This window comes from Athalia rosae, chromosome 3, assembly GCF_917208135.1.
Source record: "Athalia rosae chromosome 3, iyAthRosa1.1, whole genome shotgun sequence".
NCBI lineage: Eukaryota > Metazoa > Arthropoda > Insecta > Hymenoptera > Athaliidae > Athalia > Athalia rosae.
In genome coordinates, this window is record NC_064028.1 from 5,577,361 (window position 1) to 5,589,467 (window position 12,107).

At 34.8% G+C, this 12,107-nt stretch overlaps 2 protein-coding genes across 3 annotated transcripts; one reads left to right on the plus strand and one right to left on the minus strand.

Annotated features, from left to right (window-relative positions):
- LOC105693893 (cytochrome P450 315a1, mitochondrial) lies at window positions 1-3,628 on the plus strand. The gene is made up of 6 exons (XM_012414117.3): window positions 1-2,100; window positions 2,199-2,389; window positions 2,473-2,807; window positions 2,876-3,100; window positions 3,172-3,384; window positions 3,489-3,628. Exons 1-6 carry the CDS (start codon window positions 1,451-1,453, stop codon window positions 3,597-3,599), a joined length of 1,725 nt encoding a protein of 574 aa, XP_012269540.2. The 5' UTR covers window positions 1-1,450; the 3' UTR covers window positions 3,600-3,628.
- A 70-nt stretch (window positions 3,629-3,698) lies between these two features.
- LOC105693895 (Down syndrome cell adhesion molecule-like protein 1 homolog) lies at window positions 3,699-12,021 on the minus strand. 2 transcript variants are annotated; one of them, XM_012414120.3, is made up of 6 exons: window positions 11,880-12,021; window positions 11,227-11,517; window positions 10,911-11,101; window positions 10,677-10,806; window positions 10,448-10,588; window positions 3,699-8,980 (listed from the first exon to the last, which is right to left on the minus strand). In XM_012414120.3, the coding sequence occupies exons 1-6, from the start codon at window positions 11,920-11,922 to the stop codon at window positions 8,817-8,819; spliced, it is 960 nt and encodes a 319-aa protein (XP_012269543.2). In that variant the 5' UTR covers window positions 11,923-12,021; the 3' UTR covers window positions 3,699-8,816. The 2 variants fall into 2 exon arrangements, with proteins under 2 accessions (XP_012269543.2, XP_020706160.2); XM_020850501.2 differs by having other exon boundaries at window positions 8,818-8,975.
- Between the last annotated feature and the right edge of the window lie 86 nt (window positions 12,022-12,107).

Sequence of the window (12,107 nt, forward strand, 5' to 3'; positions counted from 1 at the left end):
ATATCTCACTATCGCACATGTCGCACAAATATTTGAAATGTTATTTGACCGAAACACTCAATTGCTTTCTTTTACTTGAAATTTTATTTAAACAGATATCACGACATATTTTCAAAACGGGATCTGCGTTTAAAGGTTGACAAAAAGATTAAGAAAAAATTAAACCTAATGCAACTACAATTGTATTGGTACTGATGTATTCGAATTCATTGACAGTCATTAACTGGTCCATTCTCAAATTTTCCCAAATATTGTACCCTTTTCAGCTACATTACATGCATGATATTTACTGTACCAATTAAATAAATATTGTGTTCTCCATGTTGTCACAAATTTAGACAATTATTCTTTTTTTCCGGTGGTGAAGTAGAACATACTTCTTCACAAACGTTATTTCAAAGGTCAGTCATATCTGAGTGGATATCTTATGCATTTTGAGGTATTTGAATTTTCCTCGTGAGATTATTCTGCCAACTGAATTCCGATCAGAATCTATTGATTCTGTTTATGGTAAATGGTAGGAATTTATTTACAATTGTAATCGCAGTTCGTTTAAGTGAGCTACAGTCAAATACGCATACTGAATCGAGTAGGTATATGTATAGAGGGTAGGGATTTCTTGGAGATGATGACTCGGAGATTAGGTTCAGTATAGTTCGACCGTCTTGACCATTCGTGTCGTATATTCTGCAGTTGAAAACTGTACGGTCAAACACAATTGAAATCTTCTGACAAAGCAACACGCGATATATATATTAACAAAAATACGAGCAGCCCAAAAATTCGCGTTCGAAGTCTAGGTACGTTCTCAAATTTCCAACGTCTGTATGTAAAATTGAGTAATTTTTTTTCTAAAAAATATTCCACATTTGCATCAGTTTTCTCAAACGGTCTTAACAATCCTCACCAGGGGCGAGTTCAGCCTCACATAAGGCCGGCCAATAACCGCGACCGACCAAAAAGGCTGCAAAACAACAACGGACTTGGACCGACAAAAAACAAATTAATTATTCAGCGCTGCAGGCTCGTAGTGTGTCTTCAAGTCTCTCAAAAAAAAAAATTTAACCAGGGATAAATTTCACCAGTATTTCCAAAATCTCAAAAGTTTTTTCAAGTTATGATTGATTGTGATTTTCAATTTTATTCTGGTGTTCCAGCAATGCACGGGCTGCCAAATTCTCTGAATCTAAATCTGATTGCGAGAGCTTCAAAAGTATTACCCCTGTTTTTTAGTCGTGACTTACAATTAGCTCCATTCGCTGTGTAAGGTGCGCTCGGATAAGACTGGCTTACTGAATGCGTTACAATATAGGTAAATACATGCAACGTGTGCAAATTAATATTACGCACAGTAAGTTTCGCGTGTAAATTGGACTCAGTTTCATATAGATCATCAACTGCGAGTAAACGAGAACAAGGATAAAATTTGAAGCATAAAACCTTTAAAAAAATGCAGAGGCGCCAAATATTTCACAACATTTCCGGAATATATTCAGGCATATGCCATGGTAGGATATTAGCCGATTTAACGATGGTAAAAAACTGTAGCATCGGAAATGAGAGACCGCAGAGTGAAAGAACTAGACATCCTACACTGCGGTACACGTTTTGCAACTACAGATCAGACGGGCCTTGCCGGTCGCAATTGGAAATATTGGAAAAAAATACGAAAAAACGCGACGACGGTAATTTTAAAGACCTGAGTAGACGTGCTAGCCGTGTCCCCGATAACGTGACAATTTCCAGATTACTGAAAAATATAGCAAAAAGACCAACATTCCGAAATTACGCTACTTCAGTTTCTTCGACAATCACACCGAAAATGCCGGAACCCCAAGGGCTACCTTTGATCGGTACAACATTTTCCCTAATTCGAGCTGGTGGTGCATCAAGACTTCATGAATACGTAGATAAAAGACACAAGGAATTGGGGCCAGTATACAAGGAACGTATGGGATCAGTAACTGCAGTTTTTGTCAGCTCACCGAATGAATATCGAAGAATTTTTCGACTTGAAGGTCCCAGACCGAAGCATCTTCTACCGGAAGCATGGATTCTGTACAACAAGATGCGGAAATGTGAACGTGGATTATTCTTCATGTAAGTTGAAGATGTTACATCTATACATAGCAAAGCTTCTAGCATTTTTCCCCCTATTTTTTTTTTGAATAATAATTTTTTTTTTTCAAACCCAACAGGGAGGGCGACGAGTGGTTGCATTTCCGAAGAATTATGAATAAATTATTGCTGAGACCAGAATCGGATGATTTTATCTTAGAACCTTGCAAGCAATCTGCGAAAAGCTTAGTGGCACAGTGTAAATCCTATGCTGAAAAAGGCGTAGCTATTCCTCGACTCGAAGAAAAATTATATCAATGGTCAATCGAAGGTAAAAATTATCCTAATTAATTAGCCTCCTCTATACAATGTCGAAAATCTTTACTTTATTTCTATCTTCGTACTGAATTCAAGTAATGATGGCTGTCCTCGTCGGTTCAACCTGGCCTCAGCACAGATCGAATATCTTATCACGATCGGAAAAATTGGCAACCAATTTGCGTAATATTTTCCATTATTCTGGACAGCTCTCTTTGCTACCGGTAAAATTGGCGATGAATTTAAAGCTTCCATTGTGGAATAAATTTGTCACCTCGGTAGACATAGCTCTGGGAATAGTACGAGAATTAGTGAAGGAAATGATAAAATTGGAGGGTGATGGTTTGATAAAAATTTTCATGACCGAGAACATCCAAGACGATGACTTGATCAGAATCGTAGCTGACCTGATTTTAGCTGCTGGGGACACGGTGAGAGACTTAATGATACCAAATAAAATTTGATAGAATAAGATGATAATGTATCGTCACTATTCTAGACGGCCTATTCCATGCAATGGGGTCTTTTCCTCATAGCAAGCGAGCCAAAAATTCAGAAGGAACTATTTGAGAATTTAGAACCCATGAATGAAGATGACCTGATTCAAAATCCTTTGTTAAAAGGTGTAATAAAAGAAGCTCTGAGATTGTATCCAACAGCGCCGTTCTTAACACGATTTTTACCAGACGATAGCCTCGTGGGAGGATATCACGTAGCAAAAGGGGTGGGTATGAGGAATTTTCGTGAAATCTGTCGGACGATCTTCAACGATAATTTTTTCTTATCTTTGCACAGAATCTGATTCTGATGTCGCTGTACACAAGCGGGCGTGATGAGAATAATTTCAAAAACGCCGGAAATTTCTCACCCACGCGTTGGTTGAGGAATGAAAAGGGCGAGTACAACGGAGTTATAAATCCACACGCATCTTTGCCATTCGCTTTAGGTGCCAGATCTTGCGTTGGGCGAAAAATTGCAGAAATGCAGTTGATGTTAACGATGGCTGAGGTGTGTAACAATAGATGTGTAACCAATTAATCTTTTATATTTCAAACTTCAAACTCCAATGATCTGAAATTCTTTATGAAAAATTACTTCAAATTTCATTCCAGATGATACGAAATTTCAAAATGGAATGCATCAACAAAGATCGTGTGAAAATGATTTTGCACCTCGTATCCGTACCTTCCGAACCCATTCAATTGGTGATGCGAACCAGATAGTTAAAAAAATAAAAGGATTTTTGCTATTAAATTGTACGCGAAGAATCAAATTTCTGCAACGAGATGAATACATTATATGGTTTATTGAATAATCTTCCATTTTTTTTACTTTTTAAATTTATTATCATTACTGTTATTAATAATCAGGCGATACATATACTATGACACACCAGTGTATTTTATGTATGTACGCACGTGTGAGATGTATTTTTACGTCGCCTTTACGACAGCTGCAAATTTTACTATAAAACACTTTTGTTTACTGCTATAGCAGAAGCTGTTGAATTGTAATGGTGATGTATCTATATGTACCGATAGCATCAAATTTGATTGTTGAACATGGATGTGAATTTTAATAAAATGCCTAACGCCGCTCGAACGCTAATTGTTGAGAGATAAAAATTTCATCATTTCTGATATGTTCCTAGATTGTTCTTTAAATTTGACAGATTTTCAAACACGATGGAGATCACCATAAAAATGTCATGTTTTGAGTTTTTTCACTGAAAAAATGATAAACTGGATGAAATTAATTGAAAAGCATAAAACTTCAGTAAATATATTATCCTATATTGTGACGAACCGACAGGACAGAGTTTGTAGTGCACAAAGTTTTGTACTGATTGTTAAATAATCAAATGTATATGCAACAAAAATTTTTATCCAACAATTTCTACGTTGCGATTTACTTTGTATCAATTGTTATAACTCATAAAATATATGTCTATGATAATTATACCTAAATTATCATTACAATTTATGTGTACGAGGGATTTTTGTTTGTGATAATTTATTCACTTTTGTAAAATTTCATCGAATATCCAAAAAATACTGTATTACTTGATGATGTGTGGTAACTCGTGACAGAAACAAATTAAGTAATATCTATTGATTCCAATAGGTGTTCTAAAAACGCCACGTTCTACTACTCGTAGATACTGTTATAAATCAATTGTAAATACATTCATGGGTAAAAATCCATTGATATAATAGTTTGATTATACATAACGATAAACGCGTATTAAATAGAAAAATTAATCAACTACAATATCGATGATCTACTATTCATTGAAATTGATACGTTTTCTACAAACGTGACATGACAAAACATTAAAATACGGAACGGAACAATTGTAAATATTTTTCCAAATCATCGACATATGAGAAAGGCGAGGCGTTCCTCGGGAATGAAAACGATGTTGAATTTTTCACAGATTTATACCGGCTTATAAATGAATCGCAGTATATTATATTATGTATACCATAGAATCATTGTTGTAAGCAACGTTTCAATTAATATTATTATTCTCTTGGTATGTATAGGCAGGCAATATGTATGTTGAGGACGATCGATGGTGCTACCAGCAACCATAATACTATTCTAATGTATTGTGCTTACTTAATAATATTATTAGACATTTTTATGTGTGTGCTTTGAAGATAATTAATTATATCATCATTTTACATTTGACTATAATAAAAGATATCTGCCATTCATTATTTCGTTTGTTTTTTCTTCTTTTTTGTGAAACGATCGATTATGAATTGTGAGAGACACTTTAAACAAACTAGTAAAAGTTTAAATCATGCTAACGGATAATTATAATTATAAATATATATTCATGACCTAGTAATACACAACTCATGGGGTTATTAAACATAGGAAATTAATTCTCTTCCGCCACACCTACGTTATCAGCTCACTCAATACTGAATGACTATTCAGTTCGTCATCAGTGAACAGTACGATATGCAAATAATTTCTACAAATTACTGTTCATATCTCCAAAAAATAAATGATACAGCCTTCATCGCATAAATACATATGATCGATGATACAATTCTTCATCTCGTGTATCAACATAAAAGAACTTTATAAACGTTTATGATTTCGAGTTATTTTCAGACACGTATGTTTTGGGTTCTATTGGAGACATTCAATAAATAGGATTTAAAACATACGAACTACAGATTCCGTGATGCTGTTTACAATAATCAATAGTCTATAAAACCAGCGTGGTAGACTAATTAAAATGACAGCTTGAACATCTCTGCATTAGTTACATGAACGGTAATAGATATATTGCTTAGATTTATTACAACGTTGTACATCATGGGCTGTTCTTTGTTATAGAATGGTGAATGCTATAAATATACCTATGATTTGCTAATGGATGACTGAATGCAAATAGTACACAGTATTGTCCACGGATTGTTGAAGTTTAAATTGACAAGAATTTCAAACAATTTGCCAAAATACATATTCTAATAATTTTAAAAACGGTAATAATTATACATAATTTATTCTGTATAATGATAACGTTTGCTGGTGATAAAGTTGTATACAAATTACTAACGTACAACGAAATAATTGCTCGTTATACGATGTATACATTGCTTTAGCTGCGATAATCACTATTGCAATATCCATAATAAAGTATCATGCTGCTTAAATAACTATAAGCCGCCATTATATGGTAAAAAACATCCTAATATAGGATCGAAAAGCGGGAATGTTTGGATTCTTAATAGTATGGCTACACAACCTATGCTATAATATCGTACGTGAAAAATACAAAACAGACTAGCTTCTATCGGACTCAAAACCTACAAAACTACAGAGCGCTAAATATAATTTTGGTGCTTTTACTTTATAATCAAAACTCAAATGGAACGTAACCGATTCATTGAGTTCATTGCAATTGTTTCAAATTCTGTGATGTTATTTAAGCTCTTTCACCGAAGAATTCTTTGATTCAATCAAATTTCTGAATCTATTGCCATCTAATGTTATTCCGTTGAGCAGATATATACAAATGTCATTAAACGAACAGGTTTTTATTATTGATATCTGAACACGGGTAACTGTAATCAAAATTCCATATTCGATATGGAATATCTTAATGAACATCGCAGCGACTCGGACTATGATATTGCGTGTATAGTTTATGATAGAATAATACTTCTAAATTGATAAAATCCTTCAAACAATAACTTGAACAATGGTAATTATTAATACGAGCACATAGACTTTTACCTTTTTCAAAATATAGCGATACGATTCTCTCTGCAGAAAAGGAACAAAGTATTTAACGAAGATTGTACTCACTGCAATCAGTGTGCAGATTTAAAGGTGATACACACCATTTACAAGCAACCTAATCTCGAATAAAATGAAACTATGATTGAATATGTAGATAAATATTATAGTATCATAGTGTCTCGAGATAGTTATCATTTATATATATAAAAAATTGTCTTTGCTTATAGCTAAAATATTGTGATGCTTCGGTTATATAAATATATATATATATATTATTATTATTTATTATTATCATTATTATTCTGTAATCGGCATGTATGTATGTATATATATATATCATTCACAACACAGAGTGCATAGTACGAAGCCGTGCAAAATCTGTTGGCACATCATTTGAAGAGATTATTCTCAAACAGATGTGAACAGATTGTCAAGCTTCTACGTAACAACGCACAACCATTTTTATACAACCTGCGTGCACCAAATTATTACATTTATGTATGGTTTGTTCCAAAATAACAAAACATAACAAGCGTGGAACGACGTATGATTTTTGAGATATTTTAGGAGTGTTGAATTATTCATGAAAAATAGAACAAGTAGGCAATGTCTCAGCAAGGGGGAAAGTGTTCTTAGTCTGTGAAGTTGAGTGCCTGTTTGGGATGCATTGTAAAGTTGTTATCAATATTCCTAGAGTACTCTACTTCTGTGCGCAAAAACTACAACGGGATTGCAGTAATACTCTTTGAATGAATAGGATTTTTGTAGCTTGTCCCGTCAGAGAAATACGGTAATGAATGTTCACAGGAAATTCTAAATTCACATCAATTGTAAGGAGCATTAATCAATGATGTTGTAAATAATATATCAAACATTATTAAGGCTGGTGATGTTCAGGGAAACATGAAAATATCTTCTCCTGCTATCAACTCTATGCTAGTGAGTTGCTTGCTACTGAGATTCCTAAATTTACGATGAAATTCTTCTGGTTAAAAAATGAGCTCTTACTGCATTTCCTTCAAATGTGAAAGTTTACAGACAAAAATACATTTTTGAGTTAAAATTGCTCGATATTCAAATATGTGCTTTCATCTGAACTATTCTGATATGGTCATATTCAGAATTGCGAAAGCATTTTAATATTGCATTTGTAATGTTTGAAAATGTTCGAAAATTTGCAATACTCATTACCCTCTTCAAACTCATTTGGATGTTTCTTTCTCACATTGTACACCAAAAATAAGGGCCAAATTTTTTTTTGCAGAGCATATGAGTCACAACTACTTTATAATATGTTCTTCAACATAAAAGTCAACTTTAAAGGAATGCAATAGTTTACTATGATGGATGTTTCTATAATGGTACATCTAGCAATGTCGGCAGAGCACTGTGCATTGGAAGCAAATATCTATTGTTACTCTCTACTTTGAATACGTAGATTTGTTAGTTAGAGAAATTGTGTAATAGTATAATTGGTTTTTTTCTTTAATTTCATTTGAATTCTTCAATTTTCAACCACCTGGGGCCAAGCGATGGCACAAGCTACTTGGAAACTTAAACAAAATCATCAAGAAGTAACTGCTTCAGTTTATGGATGAAAGAATGTTAGATGTTGTACATACTGACCACTGACAATGAGATCAAGACGAATGAAAAATTAACATAAACACAACGAAGACATTTTTAATGTCACTTACGCAAGACAATCGTACTTGATCCACGTATAGCACACCTCCGAAAATGCGGAGTCATTCCGTAGTTGCAGTCTTACCGTTTTGGTTTTTTTTTTCAATTCTAATATTTTTTTAACATAACTATGCATAGTTGAACTTTTTTTTTTCCTGCTCTCTATGATAGTTGAATCATTTATAGAATTTTTTGGCAAGAAAAGAATATCTCAAAAACGGAGTTTACCGCGTCAACAAATTTATCAAAGTCTTCCATGTTTTGAACAATTCATGTTCGCAACATGGATGTATTCATGTATGCATGTAGAATTTCATGCTTACTCTGCAAACAGTTGAACCTGACGCAGTACATAATTGCATTTGGTATGCAAAACTTAAGTTCAACTCGAATTTGTTTAATGCTTATAAAAAAGCAGTTTTAGTTTCGTTCTTTCAAGCCAGCTTAGAATATGTATCAAAAAAATTCTCACTCTACTTGGCCAATCGCTAGAGCCGCCTGGGTTGAATGACAGTATTGTTGTTCAGTCGTGTTGTCGTTTGGTTGTTAGAGTTTTCATCCTGAGGAACGCGCTCCGTTCGCTCATCGAAAAATCCTGGATTCAGGATTATATTGGGCACCAACTCAATCACCTCCTGCTCCTCCAGCTGCGCTGCAAGTTGGGAGCGGAGATTAATTTTCATTGGTCTAGGCCACAGGCTATATGGGCTTCGACCCTCTCTCTCTGTTTTTACCACTCCACTGGGTACTCTCTTTTTGTAATGACTGGAGAAACTGATGGGCTAAATGGAACTGACCCATGTTTCTCCTTCACACTTGAAGTAACCAGAAATCTCTTGGACACAAAATCGCATACCATGCATGAGTAGAGGTACTGTTCAGGAAAAATATATCCAACGTAAATTCAAACGGCACAACTCACAAAGAGCAAAAGTCATTTGAAGTATGTTGATTTTTCATCTTAATGAAATTAACGTAAAAACGGTTCAAATAGTTTTCTTACCAAAACAGAAAAAAAAAAAATTTATCTCGAGTCCTGCATGGGGTCACAGTTAGTAACACAACTGAAACTGTTTTTTCTGACATTAAAATCTCACTGCCCTATAAGTTGAACAAAGAAATGTTTTCCTACATTCTCAAATAGTCTAATTTATAACTTCACGCAAATCGCCTCGTTTTATTATTCGTAATGGGCAGGTCGACTTGGTGAAAGAATTAGTACTGAGAAATGCATATTAGAATGAGAAATACATATTGTTAGTCATTACAAATTGATGTGCCCAGTGGGATGTATGTGCCATCTTTGGCCTACCTCTACGTAGGCAAAGTCAGTCTATTAGCACATAACAATATTATGTTATCTAGGCCGCAATGCTCTACCTCTATAATAGCTCTTGCTATTCATTGCACTAATTATCCATTCTGCATGACAAGTTTTTCGTCAAAACCACCAAAGCTTATTTGAAGTTTCTTTCTATTTTCATGATTAGCAATCAAGAAACTGATCACTTGAGTTAGTTAATGCATTTTGGAATTATTGGCAATAAACTTGGTGGTTATAATGTCATATCGATAGTTTTTTAGTTCCAAATCTAATATCTATTATTGTGCAATATCATAGTTGTTATAAATGTAATGAATAGATAATAGAAATATTTGAATCAGTGCCTTATATTATATTTCAAAGCATCTGGTGCAAAGGTCAAAGAAGTAAGGTAAATTTATGAAGTTTTTTTATACCTAATTTAGTCGCAAAGCGCTTGCAGCTAGGAAAAATTTGTGAAAGATAATTGACAATATATTAGAGTAGCATCGGGTTGATCGATAGGTAGGCAGTTACTGTAGGGAAAGCTAGAGATTAGGGCCGTAGATAAGTTTAGTGGTTCGCAATACCGCTTCTGCTTATACAATCATCTACACTTGTGCGAGGAATACAATTCCTCATTTTATATTGTAATTTTATTCGTAAATTTATGAAAAATACGATACTTGAAAAGTAAAGAAACGCTCACTTTCTGACCAAATTATTTCGAACTACTTAAGTATCAGCAGTAGAAGTAGCGACAAAGAGACAGAGTAGAAGCAAAAGCTTTATGTAGGGTTACAATAAAATACTTACAGGGTGCCTTGCATTCACGATACAAAAGGTAGCAAGTCCCCAAGCCCAAAACTAATAAAGTTCCCATGACAATACCCACTGCTGCGACCCATGCACGAGTATCAAAGTTCTCAACCCCAGCTAGGAGATGTCTCGCGAGCTCTAAAATGAATTGAATAAAAATGAATCTGTAATTCGACAATGTTTCTGAATTCCAATCATTGAATTATCCTCAATGGTCAAATCCTACCTAACTCTTCTACGCTATGATGTGTGTGACCTTCAACCTCAACAATTTCGCCACGTCCAAGCTGATTAGTAGCCCAGACTCTAAAGGAATATGTGGTATTTGGTTCCAAGTGGTAAACATCAATTTGTCTCTAGAAACGATCAAATGAATGGTTCACAAATATTCTGAGCAACAACTTCACCTGCTAAGAGAGAAAATATGGAATGCAACAGTGCAAAAAATTACTAAACCTACGGAATTAGGAGGAATGTGCGTGGGTATGATAGGCTTCCAATCTTCTGGTGTTCCATCAGATGTCGACTTCAGACGATATTCAGCGGTGAAATCTATGATAGGATAGCCACCAGTTCCCGCGACTTCCCATAGAATATTTGCCAAAATAGTAGATGGTTTCACCCAGACATTGTGAAGAGCTGGAGGAGGAGCTGAAGAATTTTGTTATACTAATCAAATAAGGCACCAAATTTTTCGATCAATTGTCACATGGAATGCAGAAATGTGACAATCTAAATCTTAAGCAAAGTGTGACAACTAATTCGATATCGCTTACATCTCACTAAAACGTTGATACGAGCTTTTAATGCATCCGAGTCTTCATCCATGGTGCAAGAATAAATTCCTGCATCATCTGCGCTTACATCTATCAACTGAAGGGCTCCATTTGCTTCAACTTTTAAACGAGGAACTTGAGCATCCTCCCTGCCTTCTCTCACCCACATTACCCCTGACGAATTACCAGACTTCAGTAGTACGTCAGCTTGGGCACACGACAACGTCAGGTTCTGCCCCAAATCTACCGCTACATCCCGTACCGGAGGAAGCCCTAATACCTTCTGCCATCCTAAAAATATTATTGTAAGATTTCTGTTTTTTTTTCTTCGTTTCTTCCTTCATTGGAAATATGTGAAAATTTTTCAAATTTTACGATAACATTTTTCCATAATGAAAAAGTGCCAATACTCGCAGATTATTCCAATTGATTGTATTCGTTTCAGCGCGTTTTTTTTTTTTGTTCTAATTTTTTACTGTCTTTACATAACATGTCCGTGACTAGGCGAAGAAATTGTTTACACAATACTATTATGCGGTGTACAATAATTACAGTGTGCTATGTATACGGTATAGTATCGTCAGTAGAGTGGCTTATATAAAACTGCATTGATCGGCAGGTAGCTAAGTAGCGATGGGAACCAAGTATTTTACCTGCAAAGAGAAACAGCAGCAACACAGCTTCGTGTCCAACCATTCTCCCATATTAAATGGTTGCAATATTGTCCCCGAAATTCACCAATTTTTATGTTTTAGAATCATCATTTTTGAACCATGTATTTACACGCTACAAGTAAACGTCACTTTTCCTGGCTGTCAAACGCATCTCACGCACCTCCCAAACCCGACGAACTTTATTATTGAGTTGACAGTAGAGACCTC